The following is an 18,662-nucleotide window of genomic DNA, read 5'->3' as shown; positions in this document are numbered from 1 at the left end:
AAACAAATATAAAAATAAAATGTATGGTAAATATAGGCAGGCAGTGATTAACTTATTGTAATCTTACATAACAACGTAAAACCCCGTGAAAGCATCCTGCCGTATAGGCATGGTTCCATAAAATAAACGTTTTGACTTCCATGAGTTTCCAACTGTGCGAAACCTCTCTACAAAAGTGCGTTTTTCGTATTCTGACCAACGGGCCGCTCGTCGAGCCATTTTTTCAATACTTTTAAATTGAAGTTTAACTTTTTTGTTTACAAACATAATAAATAGCGTACAGTTTGTACAGCACAAATTGAATGACAAAGTACCTTTATATCATAAACCGACCACTCCATGAGACGTGCTGTAACTTATAAGAAAATGCTTTGCATTAGAATTTCGTAACGAATATAGCATTAAACTACCATATTATATATATATATATATATATAGATTGATAATATTGAACGGCAAAACAGAAGAGTACCTTTTGTTGAATATCGTGATACAGTTACGCAACAAAAATGCTTAGACACTCGCTAACTATACGTGGCCAACAAACAATGGAAACGGTTTATAAAAAAGTTTTGTTAATACAGGCAAACAGTTAGTAGAGTCTGTAATCGGTCCACGTATCTATAAATAGACGTCCCATGGAACCATGTGCGTGGTAAGCTTTTATCAAAATATGTAATTTGAAATTAGACCATATGACAAGAACATTGGATATCGTGCTACTAATACTATATCTTGGTTTTTGCCTGATTACAGCCACACAAGGTTTTGTCATAAATTAATAAACTTTTATAGAGCCAACACCAAACGCTTCTAAATGTCATTTTGTAGTCTTCAGTTCTTTTGCGACTCTTGGCGACGACCTTTTTGTAACACTAGTTTCCCATTGTATATGTTTATAGATACTTTCTCTTCTCTGTGCATATTACAGCACCGAAACCACGTTAGTATCAGATGAGTACCGATACTCTCACTTGTCACCGCCTATCGGCTTTAAAGCGATATTATCAGGCATTGCCATTACACATCAATATATAAACAGCTGTTTCGCAACAGTTAATCTGCATCATGAGTTTTTTGAGACTATATATTTAAGGCAGGCATGTGTGATAAGCATAGCGTCTTAGCTAACCCAAGATCGTTGAACCTTTGCAACCCACTTCTTAAAACATCGGAATTAATATCAACCTTTCCTTATTAGCTTGAAACGCATCTTGTGAGCTCCCGGAACCCAGGTGCTTATTATTTACACCAAAGTTATTATGGGCACAATAGTTAATAACGGTAAGCTGGAAATTACTTAAGCCCAACTTTTGATGGAGTGTATAATTTTCTATGGGATGTAGAACTCGCGAAAATTACAATTTTTGTGCTACTCTTGGAAGCCGTGGTAGCAAGTTGAAAGATTGCCCCGGGCTATTTTCACTGTATCGTCAGGAAGGTGATCTTGCTATACAAACATTTACAGAGCGTCTACATGCATTTTCTTGAGAACAGATTGCTTTATATCGTTAAGGGCATAGTTGTTAGGGCATTTTGCCGCGGTTTTAACACAAGATGGTTAGTTGTAGTGTTGCTATTATTCACGGCGAATTTCTGTAATAAACTTTTTATTTAAAAAAATGTGCAAATATTGTTTTATTATTATTAAATATACAATTCAAAGAAGTCTATTAATTGTTAATTGGCAACAAAATTTTTAATGAGTTAGAACTTCGTAAATATGTAATGTCACGTTTGACCAACATATCCGAGGTTATGAGATCAGCGACAACAACGACCCCCCTTCAAGCAGATATACAATTAACAACGTCGTTACAACAAGTCTTCTCAGGTGGTTCTAACGGCTCAACGCTAATCACATCAACAGTTTTAACTACCACAAAGTTAACCAACTCGAATTCGAGTGTACCAAACCCAGGTTAGTAAATATGTCTGGTCTACCACCAGAAATGCACTTTAGCAAACTTGAATCGTTTTTGTTTGTGTTTTCCAATTGTAGCGATAAACAATTAAGCAGTGCAATTCTGATGTAGGCTAACCACTAGTATTAATATTATATGAGCATGACAAAACGGCTTTTTAATATTAGCTGTGAAAAACATTATTACCAGGGGGGAGCCGAAACGGTCCCCCAAATTTCTCCAGCGGTTTCCCAAATTTTGGACTTGCAACTTTTTGGTATTTAAATGAAACACTTGCGGTCTCTTAAAACTACTTAGCGGTCACCCATACCAAACCTTAAAAAAAACCTGCTCTTAAGTATAGAGATTTTAAAGGCTTGACGTTATGAAGTTACGTCATATTGTAACGTAATAAAACAATATTAATATTTAAAATATCTGTAGTTCTTTGTCACGAACACAATCGTGTGCCCCCAATTTAGGAGTATAGGCTACTTCGACGCTTTTGGGCCAATACACAAAAGTCTTAACTACCAGTTTTACTTTTGTCTTTGTTTCTCCGTTGCACAAAAAACACACGTGTTTACCTCGCAACTTTTAACGTGGAATGACCAGCTTTAACGCAGTAAACATTAGCAGCACGCCAACTTTTAAGCATTGTGACGTAACAGGAACGTTTTTTGTAAATAACAACAGGTTTAACGCCGACAGGAAACAATGTTAATTAGGATTTTTTTTGCGCGGAAGAATATTCCTGAATATCTGACATGGTTGAAAATAATAGGAGGCGCATCTCGCAACAAAAACAACTTATATGAAACATTTTTCTAAAGGTGTTGGCATTTACATCGTCGCTATATTTCTCGTGGTTGTTGGCGCTCTTGTCATAGGATGGGTGGTATATCTGATCCGAAAGAGACAACAGCAAGGCAGCACACCCGACCCCACCCATTCTACAATGCGGAATCGAGACGAGGTGGAAAACTTCGACAATCCAATCAAGTTTTCAGATACCGCATATAACAGTGATGTTGTTTAACTTCATAACCATTTTGCATTAGATGTTATGTTATGTTTTGTGATGTGTACTCGCAATGCTTTGATGCGTCATTTATTTTTACTAATGAAAATGTCAATTACACCTCAATATTAGGTAAATTTAAAAGATAAAAGTCACAACAACCACTTAATAAAAGTAAATGTTTCCCTCCAGAATAGTTTTTAAGGGTGAAAATACATCTGGTGCAATTAGTAACAAAAAGTATGTATAACCGCGGCAAAACGCAAAATAAAAGCAGTGATATTGTTAAAACCTAAATTATATCAGCAATGTTCTTTAATTCTCAACCATGAGTCTGCTTTAATTCTCAAACGTGGGATTTAGCTTTTTGTATGTTTTTTATTTAAAACACCTATATAGTAACAATTTTTTGCGCGTCACGCGAATCATGTGTCTTTTTGTGGCTTTTATAGTTTGTTTGAGGAAATCAAACGAAACAAAACGAATTCAAAGATTTTTTCACTTTGAACTAGAATTATAGTTATCCAGCCCTGTACTACAAAAATGGGGACCCCTGGGGAAAACAATAAAGAGTTTACTAATCAGTAAAAACAAAATACCTTGGACTAAAGCATAACAATTTTTGTATTTACTTTAATAACGGCGAGGTTATATTGATCATTTCTATCACCTTTCGAGTTATTACTGTCGTTGTGTTAAAATTATTTGTTTTCGACGTAATTTCATGAGTTAATATTTAAGAAAATAAAGCTATATTGATGACAGAGGTTGCCGCAAAAGTCCACAACTGTATATCGTTATTGATATAGAGTTGTAGTGAATAGATAACAAGAACAACCTCATCTATACGTCACGATAAAACACAGTTCGAATAAGACCAAAATAGGATTAATACCGAATTGTCGTAGTACGCTACCGTCCAAATCGAAAAAGTCCTAAATCCGTCGGAACTATAGACCTAAATGTCCAGAGTCAGGCCTATACAACACTTTACCTATAACCCCAAACCCCTTCCCTAATTACATTACTAACCCATTTTCTAACCTTACCCAATACCCACCGATAACCCCAAACAGGTTAAAAAATCCGTTACCAATACAGCGGCGCCCTAACGGCGCCATTTAAATTAGGGTACGCAAACGGATGGCCCCGATCGTTTCATACCCTCTTTCTGCAGTTTCAGGCGTTATTCCGATGAATTTCGGTCTAATTCCGACAGGTATATACCGATTAGAAAATCAAACAAAAGAAACTTAATTTTGTTTAACAATTAAGAGTACTAACCATCTGTATAAATTTTAACAGTAATACATTAGTCAAACATAGGTACATTTTCAACAACATAAATTTGAAACGGTCGTTAAAAGTTAGAAAAGAAAGCATTCGTAAACAAGTTTCGCCGTCTAAAATAAGCCTATACCTGGAAAGCAGCGAAGCGTGAAGAAAGAAAGACGAGCCTCAGGTTGGAGACTGACTAACAGTTGAGGCACATAGTGATGCAAGGCACGCCTTAGTTTCTGCTCTTGTGAGATTTTTCATAGGGTTTTTCAAGGTTTTTATAAGCTAAGGAAAATAAGATGTCGTCTTCAGCGGGACCCTACAAGGTGTTATCCTGGCTGAAAATTCTTCTGCTCATATTTACAGTTATCTTCCTTATAACGGGCGTTATTTTCCTTGCAACTGGTATATACGCATGGGTAGGTAGCTTAATTTAATTTATTTTGTTAGACTGTATTCTGCGCATGATATCGCCTATTAAATAAGCCCTAATCGATGTTTCAAAAACATTAATGGTGATTTAGGAGAAAATATATTACCTCGTATTGTTTTTCATTGTTAGGATTTTTAGCATAATTTAGGTTTAAGGATTTGCGTAACATAAAGGATTGTTTGAAAACCGACAAACAGCACAGTGGATGCTAACGTGAGCCTAGTTGGCAGTTACATTTGTTCAAATGCGTATAATAGGCTCAGGTATTCCAGAAAGTTGTAAAGCGTATCGGATTTCGCAGCAAATACCCCGCGGACACAAACTGGCGCTTCATCAACAAACAACTTTTATAGTTAACGCTTTGCTGGCTTAAAGCGTATGGAGTGGACAAAAGTTCATCGAACCTCAATTAACATCATAACTTAATAATATTCACGAATGCGATCCTAATTCTTTTAAAAATAACAAGAAAACTATGCCCGATTAATTTTGTTTAGCAGAAATTCTACCTGTTATACGAAGGTTGTGCAAAAACATTGTAACACAAAATAGTATTTGTTGTTCATTCATTTTCATACTTCTGTATCCAATGATTTTACGCATGACTTATTACCTTTTTACTCAAGCGAATAATGTTATTTAAAAGCAGTACTTCTGAAATATTGACATACATTGTGGCCAATGAACGCGTTTTTGATAGGACACTGGTGTTTTATAGTGATGGACGCCAAAGCAGTAGCACCAGGGCCGTAACTACCACCGGTTCAACCGGTACACCGCTCAGAACAATATGATCCCCACCTCGCTGGGTTTTATTGTAAAATATGCTTGTTAAGAAGTACATGAAGCTTGGTATTATTCTTTTAAAACATAAGTTTAATATTTTGGTGTTTTTTTGGGTTTGTATATGATTTTTGTCGTTCCTCGGCCCAAGTTTCAAACACTTTTGCACATTTGGAACTTACATGTTTAATTGTAAGTCTTCGCAAATATTACTTTTTGATAATATAGTTCAAATAAAAAATAGCATATTGTTAATAACCGTAAAGCCCGTATTTTAAGATGGGAAATTATTTTAACTGGATATTGTTAAACATGGGCGCCCCATGATAGGGGCTTCACCGAGGACCCAACTACCAAAGGTATACGGCCCTGAGTCTTACGTTAGGCTAACGTTCGATTTAATATTCTACAATGTTACGTTTATAGATGGCATTAAAACATTACATCGACTTATCTCCCGACATAAGCATTCAGATGACACCCGCTGTATTGTGTGGCATTGGAGGATATGTAATTATATCGGGCCTTTTCGGATTTTTAACAGCCTTTAAAAGTAGGTATTAAACCTAAATTTTATTTCCATTTGTGTTGTGTTGCCGGCGTCCGTTTAGTATTTACCATTTTATCGACGACTGGTATAGTCTTTAGAATAACTTATTATAGTGTTTCACAAATATTTGAGTAAAATATTTCTATTGGGCATTGATGACTAATAGGCATCCCAAATGCGTTGGTCACAAGTTTTCAAATATTTGTTTCGATTCAGACAATAAGTGCATGACCAATTGCTATTGCTTTCTACTTGCAATTGTTCTCATATCGGAGTTGGCCGGAGGAATTGCGGCAATAGTTTTTGTGAACCAGATTAAGGATTCCTTCATAAAAGGCTTTACAAGTGCTATAACGTCTTATAATCCAACGTAAGTCGGAATAATGTTTTCATAATTATTTTTTGTCTAAAGAACACGTTTTTACTTAATTATGTTTATATAAACCACATGTGTGACGAAACTTTAATATTTTTAAACCTAGAAAATAAGTCGCAAACCAATAGTTTTGGATAACTAAAACAACCAAAGTTATGTTAAATATAACTAAAATGGTAAGTTTGTTTTTAAAGGTAAAATAGTATTCTACCAAGGCATTTTGGTTTTAGGTAGATTTTTATAGATTAATTTTAGCTTGATTCCTTTAATTTCGCTAAACACACGTCATGTATAACCTAGATAGGTTTTTATAATTCCAAAACATGTGTAACAAACTTTAAATTGAATTTCTTTCAGCGTGCCGAACGCAATCGACAAAGCGCAGCTGGACTTAAATTGCTGTGGAGTATTCGGCTACCAAGATTGGTTCGAAACAAATTTGCATTTGGAAACTTTCCAATGCAGTTCTCAAAAAAACTCAACAACTGTACCTTACAGCTGCTGTAAGCCGTCGTTTTCGGTTGACAAAAAAGGCTCACAAAATCTAGCTTCGCATGTTTGCTATTGTGGCTCACCAAGTGACCTTCAATACATCAACACTCAAGGCTGCATACCAGTCATTTTTGGAAGCAAAGGACAAACGCTGCATTATTTAATAGCCATCGCGTTCGGATCGGCAGCGGTACAGATAACTGGCATTATCATTTCCCTGTGTATTTATCGCAAGTTACAACAAATCAGTTTATCCAGAAGACATCTCTAAACGCTTATCATTCCGATTGTCTTATGATACGTGCCATAATTATTACGTCATACAACAGAATATTTATTGTTGTTTGTGAATTGTGTGTAAACATTAACATGTTCCCTGGGTTAAAAAAAAATTGAAGAACACCTATTTGTGTCATTTAGTATTGTAAAAAAATATGTTACATACAAAAAGTTGACTAGATGCGCTAACAGCGTATAGTATTTAATGAACGTTATACAAATAAATCCACGCTTATTATATTTTGTATATTTACTCAATGTCCGACATTAATAAATCAATTTTGCAGCCTTCGGCGCAATTAAGTTGTAAGTGTGCGCAAAATTATTTTTTATATCCAGCAAAAGTCACAGGAATATTTTTGCCTAAATGATGGGGTTCGCAATGTAAAAAGAATAGTATATATAAAGCAGCAACTTAATCCAACCTTAACTGAAATTCTGGCGGAAAGCAGGTACAAACAGTCCGGTGTCAAACGTTCAAACTAAGGCGCCCAAACGTCAAAAACGGCCAATACAAAGACAAGTGGCGCCGAACTAACCCACACTATCTTTCTACGGGTTTAGGTATCGTTTAGGGCAGTACTTCCCAACCAGTGGGTCGCGACCAAAAAGGCCGGGAAGCATTGGTTTAGGGCGATTAAGGGCTTGTTCCATTGAGTGTAGGACCCATTCCAAAAAGTTTAGGTCGTAGCTGGACCTTTGCTAAGGGGTTTATTATAGAATAAATTGTCCAAAAAAATTAGAAGGAGCTCAATAATCATGTAAAAAGTTGGCGCAAAGTGCAAAAAATTTTTTTACCAAACGTTCGCCTAGGAAAGTGAGACGCACGGGGTTCAGGGCTGAAAATAGTATTTTTTCAATTTTTATGAATAATCACCCAACAGGGCATTTTGAAAACGAGCACCCGGTCAAGGGTATTTCAGACTAATAAGTGGTCGAAAAACAATAGAAGTAAACGATATCGCACTTGATGCGGCGTCCTATACGATGACTTTAAAATTTAAGTGTTATCACCATTTAATCGATTTTATACCCGATGAACCTAAGGACAATTTAGTAGTCGTATAGGGCTTATGCAGAGTAAGACATTTTGCCTTTAAGAAAAAGTAGGCTACTCGATCCAGATCAAAAAATGAGTCATATTAGACACAAAGATGTATCTTTAAACAAACCGTCAGCCAAATTGCATCAAGGTAAGTTGAACGCGATTACAGTTCGGCGACATCACAAGGTTTAAATTCGTGAATTTTTATTTAGATAGGAGAAAGTCAAAACATTCGAAAAACTTGATAAGGAATGCTTGTTCAAGAATTGCCAAACGAAATAGAGCTGTCGGCGTCAGTGCTAATAACAGCAATCATCTAAGTTATACCAGGTAAACACTTTTTACATTTTTCATAACCTAAATTTGAAATCGTTAATAAATTATATTGATACGCCTTATAGTTTTTATTGGAGCGTTGTGGTTTCAAGGTAGTTAAGCTATTAAGACAAGCAGAACGTTTTGTTCGAGAAACTTGTCTCTTTCTAAACGACTGTTTCTAAAACTTTTTGCTGATAACCGTTAAAAGCTACGTTACAAAAACCTACAGCAACGACGACTGACATATTCAAACGATATACACAAGGACCAGAGGTTTTCAATCTTCGTAGGCCTATTAACTTTCACAGTGGTAAACTTTTAAACCTTATTGTTATTTTTTTGTGATGTTTTATGTTAAAATATTTTACGTTTTTTAATATTAATACAGAAAGCATCTAATTTTAGGAAACATCAACTCAATAAACGACAAAATTTATCCCGCTCTTTGAAATTAATTTTACGCCACTTTTTCTGTTTGACCATAGGTTAGCGCTATTGGGACTATTTTCCAAATGCAATTTTGGCAACTTAACATCTTAAATATAGACATTTAAAACAGTTTTCTTTCGAGTTGTTTGAACCTTTGCAGCTTTAATATAATATAGCTATTGTACCGTGTAGTAACACCTCACCAACTTTATGAATTGTATATGTTTTATTGCACTTAGCAGTAATTCATTGCGTGGTTCTGTGCAACCACACAGTTCGTAGTTTTATGACCGCATTCATCTTAAACATTTTGCAAAGTGCACTTGAAAAGTTACAATAAAATTAAGAAAAAAAATTAGGCGAGCCCTATTCAGCCACGTTAAATCAAATAAACGTATTCGCGTTTAGTGCAAATCTAGGGATCCATTTTCGTAGGTTGCCTGTTTTATAACAGAGGTTTCAAACCTTCTTGTTGTCGCAGTCCTTTTCTAGTTTTCAAAAACCTAGACGGCTTTTCATTTTAGTGCACATAACAAAACGATTTCAATCATATACGATTTGACAAATTGGTCACAATTGAAGACAGATGGTTTCAACATTTTTGAGATGTTCTGATTTATTACGCCAAAAGCATGCACAAATGGTTACGAGATAAGGTTTATTTGTTGACTACTTTAAATTCAAAAAGAAAAAAAATATCGTGCACTTATGAAAATTGACTTCCTGTAAAAAATAGAACTACAAACAATAAGAAAATATTTACTCATGATTTTTTTGTTTTTTTAACCTTACGTCAAAACTTGACAAAAATATTTTAAGTCAAAATCGATTATAAAAGGCATATACATCGTTGACAAATTAACAAAAACTGTAGTGAGATTATTAAAATTGTCATCAGTTTAAATTATTTTAAAACTTTTTTTTTTATTACATTTAACAACATTTTAACTGAATTTTGTCTTGATTAGTGCAATATATGGTATACGCGAGTCGTCAGAGTTAACCACGCAAGCCTAGTTTATCGTATTAGGTTCAGACCGAACTTCGTTTTTACTTAAGATAGTTGTGTATCTGAAAAATTGGTTGAACAGTATTTGCTGTATATTTTTTGAGGGTGATTGCAAGTATTCCAATTCCTATTTAGATAATATGGTGGGTCTTTGTTTATTTATTTTTTTGGTAATATGTTTGTTTAATCCTTTTGAGCTGCATTTCAACTAAACTTCTCCTTGTTTAAATTAATGTATTCCATAAGTCAAAATGCTTCAAATAAAATGTTTTTAAACGAGTCAAAAATGTGGATTTTTAGGGTCAAAAAATAACCGCCCTTCGAACGATGACATATAAACACAACTGGTTGACTGCAGCAAATGCTATTAGCACAATTTGTAATTGTTCCTGTCGGTTGGTCCGTCTACTAATAAATTTTGAGTTCTATTGCTCGTTTTTTTCCGTTTAACAATAAGCACACATCAGCGACCTTTTTTCTGCCAGACGTCCTTTTACGACCCATAGGTTGTGAACCAATGGTTTATAACATCACGCTATGGTACAATTTATTTGAAATAATTTGAATGAAGTGCAAACAATAATATTATACCCGCCCATGGAAGCTTTAAACTCTAAACGTGTCTCGTTGAATTTTAGACTCCCTGCCTTTAATCTTAAAATATTATTTTCTTCAAATTTCGACAGTAAGATATTTTTTAGTCGATCCAGTAGTGAATCAGAAGACCATGAAAGAATAGAAGAAACTGCAAACATCTCAAACTTGGGATCTGGTCCGCGTAAAGCGTTTCTAACCAAAAATAAATTTAACGACGTTACTGCACCATCAAAAGCACAACGAAGTAGGACTCACAAAAGACCTAAACTGAAAAAGAAATTTCAAAGAAGGACAACAGTAACCCCAAGTGAAAAACACATTGAGGTTTCCGAAGCAATTTCTGGTGATAAACTATGCAACGAAAACCGTTTACGTAAAGACTTTCCCATTCAACAAGAACAAAAAGACAAGTCACAACTGATTAAAAACAGCAGTCAAGTTTCCATCCAACGTCATCGGGTTACAACAAAAGGTTATTCAATTTTTCTTATATTTTCCCTAAAATGTTATTCAAAATGTTGATGTCATATGATGAACAGGAAAAATGACAGCTTGAAGAATTAATCGAACCCAAGATGTTTCGGGTCGCAAACAATTTCTGGTTCTATACCCAATTAAATGTAGCCCTACGACAAACCGCCGCAAACGAAATAGGTTTGTTCTCAGGCCTACTGAAATTATGCAAGCCTTGAAAACACATAATAGTCAGCTAAATGTTGCTTTTGTGAATTGGTTGTAAGTACTTTTCCAAAAAGGTTTTCTGCTTTGGGGGGGGGGTGGTCCAGAAAACCTCATAAAGTAACAGGGCGTGTTTAAAAATTAATTTTGAGAAACGATACGGAAAGTTAAGTCTAATCGCGCGAAATGTTGACAAAACTTTGAATTTTAAGTATCTTATTATTACAAAAAATAGCGCAATAACCAGTTTTGCTGTTATATGGGTAAAGTAGGGTATAAAACAGACAACAAAAAAATTTTAAATCCACTTCCTAAATAAATAATGAAATAATTATTTTTTACGCAGGAGCATCAGTGTTTTTGAAAAACTTGTCAAATTTATTTATTCTGTTCCCTGTGGTATTTTTAGCCATTAGCAGTTTATCCCTTGGTTTATCAGGTAGGGAAATATAAAATTAATGATTTGTTTGTAAACCTGTATTCATGTTATCCCCAAAGTTCAACAAACGCGATTTTTCAAGTTGCAGGAATTATTCAAGCAAGTAAAGCAATGCAGCAAATGAATGATCTGTCAAACCGCACATTAAGTTGCATTCGTATTTCGGATTTTCTATCAAATACCTCTAGAGACCAAACGTGGGTTTTGAAATAGAGAATATATATAATTATAACATATTTCGTAGTTTAATTTTGTGCGATTCATTATAAATAAAAAATAAAAAAACTAATCATCAGCTTATTGCAGGAATACAAGCAATCTCTTCGACAATCAAAACAGCAAGGATTTGGTTAAGAAAGATATGCTTGAACGGATCGGAATGGCATTAATCAATGCAATTACCAAAACGTCTTCTCTGGTCAAATTCAAATCGTCAATTGCACACATACTTTCTTCTCACCAAAATGTAAGTTAGGACACCTTTATATAACAACTTGCCAACTTTCTTAGGGTAATAAATAACCAAGTTTGTTACCGGTACTGTAATACTGCGGGATGGCAATATGAATGTTTTTAAATATTTAAGATCTCTTGAAAGTGGCCTGGTCGGTGGTCGCGCACTAAGGCCTCCATCACAAAACCCACAGCATATGTTGTAACCATTAGTCTAAAATTGTTAAATATTATTAGGTGCATTACCGAAGACGAGGAGTAACAGAATAATTCACAATGTGATCAAAAACGTAAAAATATTATCACATGAAGAAACTACTTCTTATGCGAAAGCGGTAGACAATAATGAAAGGGATAACACCTTGAAACCTTAGCCTACGAACAAAATAGCTTTCTTTACAGAGACTTTTGTTAAGGTTTTTATTAAGTAAAAGCGTTAATAATTTACTGTTTTACTAAAAATACAGGGGAAATTGAAATAGTAAGAGTTTGCATTTAAAAAATCAATCAAGAAATTGTAGTCACCGAAAACGTTTTCACAGCTAACTTGTGTTTACAGAATGTGGAACAGCTTTATTCAGAGTTTAAAAGTCTTGCGAAAATTCAAAAACAATTTCAAATTGACTTAACCGCATTGAAAGCAGACAAATGGCAAACTAACATGTCGCTTATCAAGCTAAGCTCGCGATATAAACGGTTAGAAGAATGGAAGAATACTACAACGCTAAACCTAACAATCAACCAGGATAATATTATGAAGCTTTTCCAAAACATTGGTGAATTAAATAATTACACAAGAGATTTCAAGAAGACAACGCAATCGTTTCGAAATCAGTCTGTTTTAGACAAAGCACAAGTAACTGAGTACCATCAAAATGTAAACCTTGTTCTTTCCGGTACCGCAAATCTTACCGAAGATATATCCACTATAAAAAGTAATATAAATAATCTGCAAGCAGAAACCAACTATAATTCAAGAGAATTACGATCAATTATTGACAAAACAGCTAAATTGAACAAAAGGCACACACGGGTCGAAAAAAGGTGCGACAATCTGCAAACAACTATTGAAAAGCATCGTGCGAAATTAAAAACATTTGGGGAATTTGTAGAATTAGCCAACACAGAATCAACACCTGCGATAAAAAGTGATCTCGAGTGCTGCTTAAAGAGGACCAATAGTCTTAACAGTTCTTTTTTCAACTTAAAGTTATTAGTTGACAGTAACAGAGCAATTTGCAAACTTGCCGACATGGAGATGAACAAAATCTTGTATAATACTGATTCAATAGACAAAATTCGTCAAACACAAATGATATTAAGCGAGGAAATTTCGAAAATGAAGTACATGACTGTAAAAGTAAACAAATCGATTGATTTAATTGGATGTGATATAAGAAAGTTATTTAAGTATAATGACAGCTTAACGGATATTATTTTCAGGACAAGAAAAAATATAACGAACCTTAAAAAAATGTTAAACAGAGCAGACAATCTAGCGCAGAATAGCTCCATTGTTCAACAAAACACTGAAAGCGATTTGAAGAATTTACAAAACTCTGTAGATGAGATTATTTCTAACATGTCATACAAGACATCTGAACTAGAAAATATCCGTAAAACAACTTTGCTGTTGAATGCTACCACCAATGATTTGAAAATGATGTCGAGCGACATGTATGATAACATCCTAATAAACAGTAGGGAAAATGCTGAAAGCGGAGATATTTTGTATAGTATAATCAACAATCTGACCAAAAGTGAAAGTGAAATACAAGAAATCCGAAATCAAGTTGTGTTATTTCTTAATCTTACGCGTAAATTAGAAGAACAATTTATTAGGTCCAAACAAATCTACAACAACAATTCTATTATTCAACAAACCACGAAAAGCGATTTAAGGACCTTGCAAAACATTGTAAATCAGATTGTGGCGGATACCTCACACAAGGCGGATATATCACAGTTATTTCAAAATAATTTGATGTCTTTTAATTTTACTGCCTCTGATTTAGAAAATAGAATAAACGATAAGTTAGAGATTGCTTCTGAAGAGAGTTTTACTCATCAACAAAACACAAAAAATGGTATAAATAACTTACAAAATACTGTAACGCATGTCATTGATAATATGACCCAACTGACAGATAAATTACAACAAATTAGACTGCATATTTCAAAGTTTAATGTAAGCAACTTTGATTTGGAAGACAAATTGACAGAAAAGTTTAACTATTTCATACGGAATAACTCCCTTTTTCAACGAAACACTGAAAGCTGTTTGAAGAATTTGACAAATACTTCAGTTGATATTGCCTTTAAAATGTCTCAAGAAGCATATAAACTAGATAAAATCCGTAATCAAATTTTGTTGTTGAATGCTACCACCAACAATTTAGAACTCAGATTGACCGATGTGTATAATCATGCACTAATAAACAGCAGGAAAAATACTAAACGCGAAGATACTATACATGATGTAATAGACACTATGACCAAAACGACAAGTGAAATACAAGAATTGCGAAATCAAATTGAGTTATGTAAAAATTCTACATATGCTTTGGAAGACAAATTTAATAACAAGTCCCAACAAATCTTGCAAGATTGTTCTGTTTCTCAACAAACTACTGGTAGCGATTTAAAGATCTTGCAAAATACTGTAGATAAAATCGTCGCTGAGGCGTTATACAAGCCGGATATTACGCAATTATTTCATAATCAAGTTTTGTTATTGAATGCGACCGCGTCTAATTTAAAAAAGAGATTTGACGATAAGTTCAACTATTTTGCTCAGGAGAACTCTATTCTTCAGCAAGAAATGAAAAACGGTTTTAAGCATTTGCAAAACAACGTTAACGAGATTGTCTCAAATATGTCACACAAAACAAACAAAACAGAAAATAATCATAAACAAATTTCGTTGTTACATGCTACTGCCTCTCATTTAGAGGACAAAATGGACAATAAGTTTAACGACTTGACACTTGACAATTTCGTTTTTCAAAAAGAAATGGAAAATAGATTTAGTAATTTGCAAAGCATAATAAATCAGACTGTCTCAAACATGACGGTCGAAACACTTGAAAAAGAAGAAATTCGTCAACAAATATTGTTGTTAAATTCTACTGCATCCAAATTGGAAAACGCATTAAACGATAAGATCAAGGATTTCGCCCGGGAGAGTTTTATTTATCAACAAAAGACCGAAAGAGGTCTAAATATCTTACGAAACAACGTTGCTTATATTAATTCCAGTATGGCCGAACAGCCAGATGAATTACAAATTTCTTCGTTTAATGTTAGCCACTCTGCATCGGAAGACAACAAAGTGAAAGAAAAGTACAACGATTTCGCCAAGGATAATTCTATTTTTCAACAAAAAACTGAAAGTAGTTTAATTAATTTACAAGCCACTTTGGATAATATTGTCTCCAACATGTCACGCAAAACATGCGAAACAGAAAAAATCCGTAAACAAATTTTATTGTTAAATGCTTCCACCAAAGATTTGAAAAATAGATGGAAGGAAATGTATAATCGCAGCCTAGTTAACAGCAAGGAAAATGTTAAAAGTCAACAAACTATGGATGATATAATAAGCAATATGAACCAAATAGAAAGTGAAATACAAGAAATTCGCAGTCTAATTACTAACACAACGCGTAAATTGGAAGACAAATATGAAGATAAGTTACAACACATCTACCAGAACTGTTCCATTTTTCAACAAAGCACTGAAAACGATTTAAAGATCTTGGGAAATACTATGAATAAAATCTTTGCTGACACGTTGCACAAGGCTGATATCTTACAATTACTTGATAATTTTGGTTTGTTATTAAACGCTACTGCCTCTGATTTAGAACATAGATTAAACGACAAATTTAACGAGGTTTCACAGAATACTTCGTTTTATCAAAAAAACAAAGAAATTGGTTTTAAGACTTTGCAAACAACTATGGGTCGTATGAATTCGAGTATTACCCAAAAGGCAGATGAATTACAACAAATTGGTGAGAAAATTTCATTGTCCGATGTCACGGAGTCTGATTTGGAAGTCAAAATGAAACAAAAGCTTGACGAATTTGCCGAGGACAGCGCCATTTTTCAACAAAAAACTGAAAGTAGTTTAATTAATTTACAAGCCACTTTGAAAAATGTTGTCTCCAACATGTCACACAAACCTTACGAAACAGAAAAAATCCGTAAACAAATTTTATTGTTAAATGCTACAACCGATGATTTGGAAATTAGGTGGAAGGAAATCTATAATCGCAGCCTAGTTAACAGCAAGGAAAATGTTAAAAGCCAACAAACTATGGATGATATAATAGGCAATATGAACCAAAAGGAAAGTGAAATACAAGAAATTCTCAGTATAATTACTAATACTTCGCGTAAATTGGAAGACAAATATGAAGATAAGTTCCAACACATCTACAAGAACTTTTCTATTTTTCAACAAAGCACCGAAAACGATTTAAAGATCTTGCGAAATACTGTGAATAAAAGCTTTGCTGACACGTTGCACAAGGATGATATCTTACAATTACTTGATCATTTTAGTTTGTTATTAAACGCTACTGCCTCTGATATAGAAAATAGAATAAACAATAAATTTAACGAGGTCTCACAGAATACTTCGTTTTATCAAAACAACACAGAAATTGGTTTTAAGACTTTGCAAACAACTATTGATCATATGAATTCGAATATTACCCAGCAGGTAGATGAATTACAACAAATTCGTACGAAAATTTCGCTGTCCGATGTTACCGAGTCCGAAATGGAAGTCAAAATGAAACATAAGCTTGACAAATTCGCCGAGGACAGCGCCATATTGCAACAAAATACCGAAAGGGCTTTAAGGAACTCACAAAACTCTGTAGATGAGATTGTCTCCAACATAACACAAGAGATATCTAATTTAAAAGAACTACATAAACTGTCGAATGCTACGGTAGATCATTTAGAAAAGAAGTACAACGAAATGTATAATCACATCCTAATTAACAGCCGTAATAACGACAAATGCCAATCTAGATTAGATGGTCTAATAGCCAATATGGCCGCAAAGAAAGATGAAATACAACAAATTCGCGATGAAATTGGATCGTTTAAATATACTGCGCAAACTTTGGAAGACAAATTTAATGAGAAGTCTCAAAACATCTCTCAGAAAAGTACTGACTTTCAACGAAACACTGAAAGTGGCTTGAAGAACTTGAAAACTACTATAGATCATATTATAGCCAATATGTCTGACGAAATGATCAAACTTGAAAATATTCGGGATGCCACCGATACACTAAATAAACACGTACTTAACGCCAACGAACATAGTGCCTTGGTTGATGGCCGCATTATGGGTGTAACTCAAAACATAACGAAACTATCAAGCATGTTAACGGATACACAACTTAAGTTAAATAAACTTCAAAGATTCGAAAACAATTCCAGGAACCCTAAAATCGAAGAAATTTATAACAGAACTGTTTTACAAGAAAGTAAGTTTGCAGATCTTTTAGGTGGCCACTTTTTATTACAATCAAGTGTCAAAAATTTGTCTAACAGCGTCTCAGAAATAAAAGATAATTTTTCTGACTTGACATCTCGCCAATTTTCAATGGAAGAAAGATTTCAAGACATATCTTACCTCACAAACAAAATTTCTGACCTTTCTTCAAGCTTAGCTCAAGTAAATAGAGGTCGGTTAAAAGATATTGAAACTATAATGAAAAATGTAACAACGGCAATCAACAAAAAAGTCAGATCAACGGAATTGCAAGCAAGTCAAGAACGAGAGCAACTTTTTGTTAGACTAAATGAAACTATGAATGAGAAGTGGACATTTATGGCGAAACGAAATACTACAAGTGCAACAACAATGAAAGAAATAGTTGCGAAATACTCGCAAGTCGAATTCAACGTTGAAAAGCTAAACTCCGCCCTACAAAGCGCGATTGTTGAAACTAAACGAGGTTCTGCATCCATGAGTTTGGTAATTAAAGAAATAAGAAACCAGATGAAAAAACAAGAGAATTCTACCAGACAATTATTGCAAAATCAAGATTTTCAACAGCTTAATAAAACTTGTGAAGTATGTCGCAGGGTTTTGCGCAAGAAGAGAATCACTTCCAACAGTTCCCACGTGAAACCCTTGAAAGATCGTACACACTTAGTTACAACGCCCTCCTCCAAACACAATACCACAACTGGTTCGGAGGAGATTTCTATCAAAACTGTCGCAAATTCGACGGTAAGTCCTACTTATGTTAAATCTGATCAGTGTTGTGAAGTCATTTGTAAAATTACTTAAAGTCAGGGCATTTTTATAAAATACCAAGCCAAGTTTCAATCTAACTTATCTTTTGACCAAGTCAATTGTAATTTATAAAATCCTTGATTTTAAAGCACATTTAGCGATTTGTCCCTCACCCAGATTTTAACACGAAATTCCCTGACACATCTGAGAAAATTCTGACACATTGCAACCCTAATTAAGATTGATATAACTATAATTACAGTTACAGACGAATAGACCTGGGGTGGTATCCGGTAAATTGTACATTTTT

At 34.2% G+C, this 18,662-nt stretch overlaps 2 protein-coding genes across 2 annotated transcripts; both read left to right on the top strand.

Moving 5' to 3' along the window:
- The first annotated feature begins 1,548 nt into the window (after positions 1–1,548).
- LOC146140699 (uncharacterized) lies at positions 1,549–3,689 on the top strand. Its single transcript, XM_083392271.1, has 2 exons — positions 1,549–1,921; positions 2,738–3,689. The coding sequence occupies exons 1-2, from the start codon at positions 1,729–1,731 to the stop codon at positions 2,941–2,943; spliced, it is 399 nt and encodes a 132-aa protein (XP_083248397.1). The 5' UTR covers positions 1,549–1,728; the 3' UTR covers positions 2,944–3,689.
- A 722-nt stretch (positions 3,690–4,411) lies between these two features.
- On the top strand, positions 4,412–7,243 carry LOC146140698 (tetraspanin-6-like). Its single transcript, XM_083391913.1, has 4 exons — positions 4,412–4,622; positions 5,846–5,972; positions 6,186–6,339; positions 6,703–7,243. The coding sequence occupies exons 1-4, from the start codon at positions 4,503–4,505 to the stop codon at positions 7,106–7,108; spliced, it is 807 nt and encodes a 268-aa protein (XP_083248039.1). The 5' UTR covers positions 4,412–4,502; the 3' UTR covers positions 7,109–7,243.
- Positions 7,244–18,662: the final 11,419 nt, after the last annotated feature.

Source organism: Ascidiella aspersa, chromosome 6 (genome assembly GCF_963924565.1).
Source record: "Ascidiella aspersa chromosome 6, kaAscAspe10.2, whole genome shotgun sequence".
Classification (NCBI taxonomy): Eukaryota; Metazoa; Chordata; class Ascidiacea; order Phlebobranchia; family Ascidiidae; genus Ascidiella; species Ascidiella aspersa.
This window is presented reverse-complemented; position numbering and strand designations above follow the sequence as displayed.

Coding starts and splice junctions, on each gene's coding strand:
- LOC146140698 (XM_083391913.1), top strand. CDS start 4,503: ATGTCGTCTTCAGCGGGACCCTACAAGGTGTTATCCTGGCTGAAAATT. Junction 4,623..5,845: donor CAACTGGTATATACGCATGG/GTAGGTAGCTTA, acceptor TTACGTTTATAG/ATGGCATTAAAACATTACAT. Junction 6,340..6,702: donor ATAACGTCTTATAATCCAAC/GTAAGTCGGAAT, acceptor AATTTCTTTCAG/CGTGCCGAACGCAATCGACA.
- LOC146140699 (XM_083392271.1), top strand. CDS start 1,729: ATGTCACGTTTGACCAACATATCCGAGGTTATGAGATCAGCGACAACA. Junction 1,922..2,737: donor TTCGAGTGTACCAAACCCAG/GTTAGTAAATAT, acceptor ATTTTTCTAAAG/GTGTTGGCATTTACATCGTC.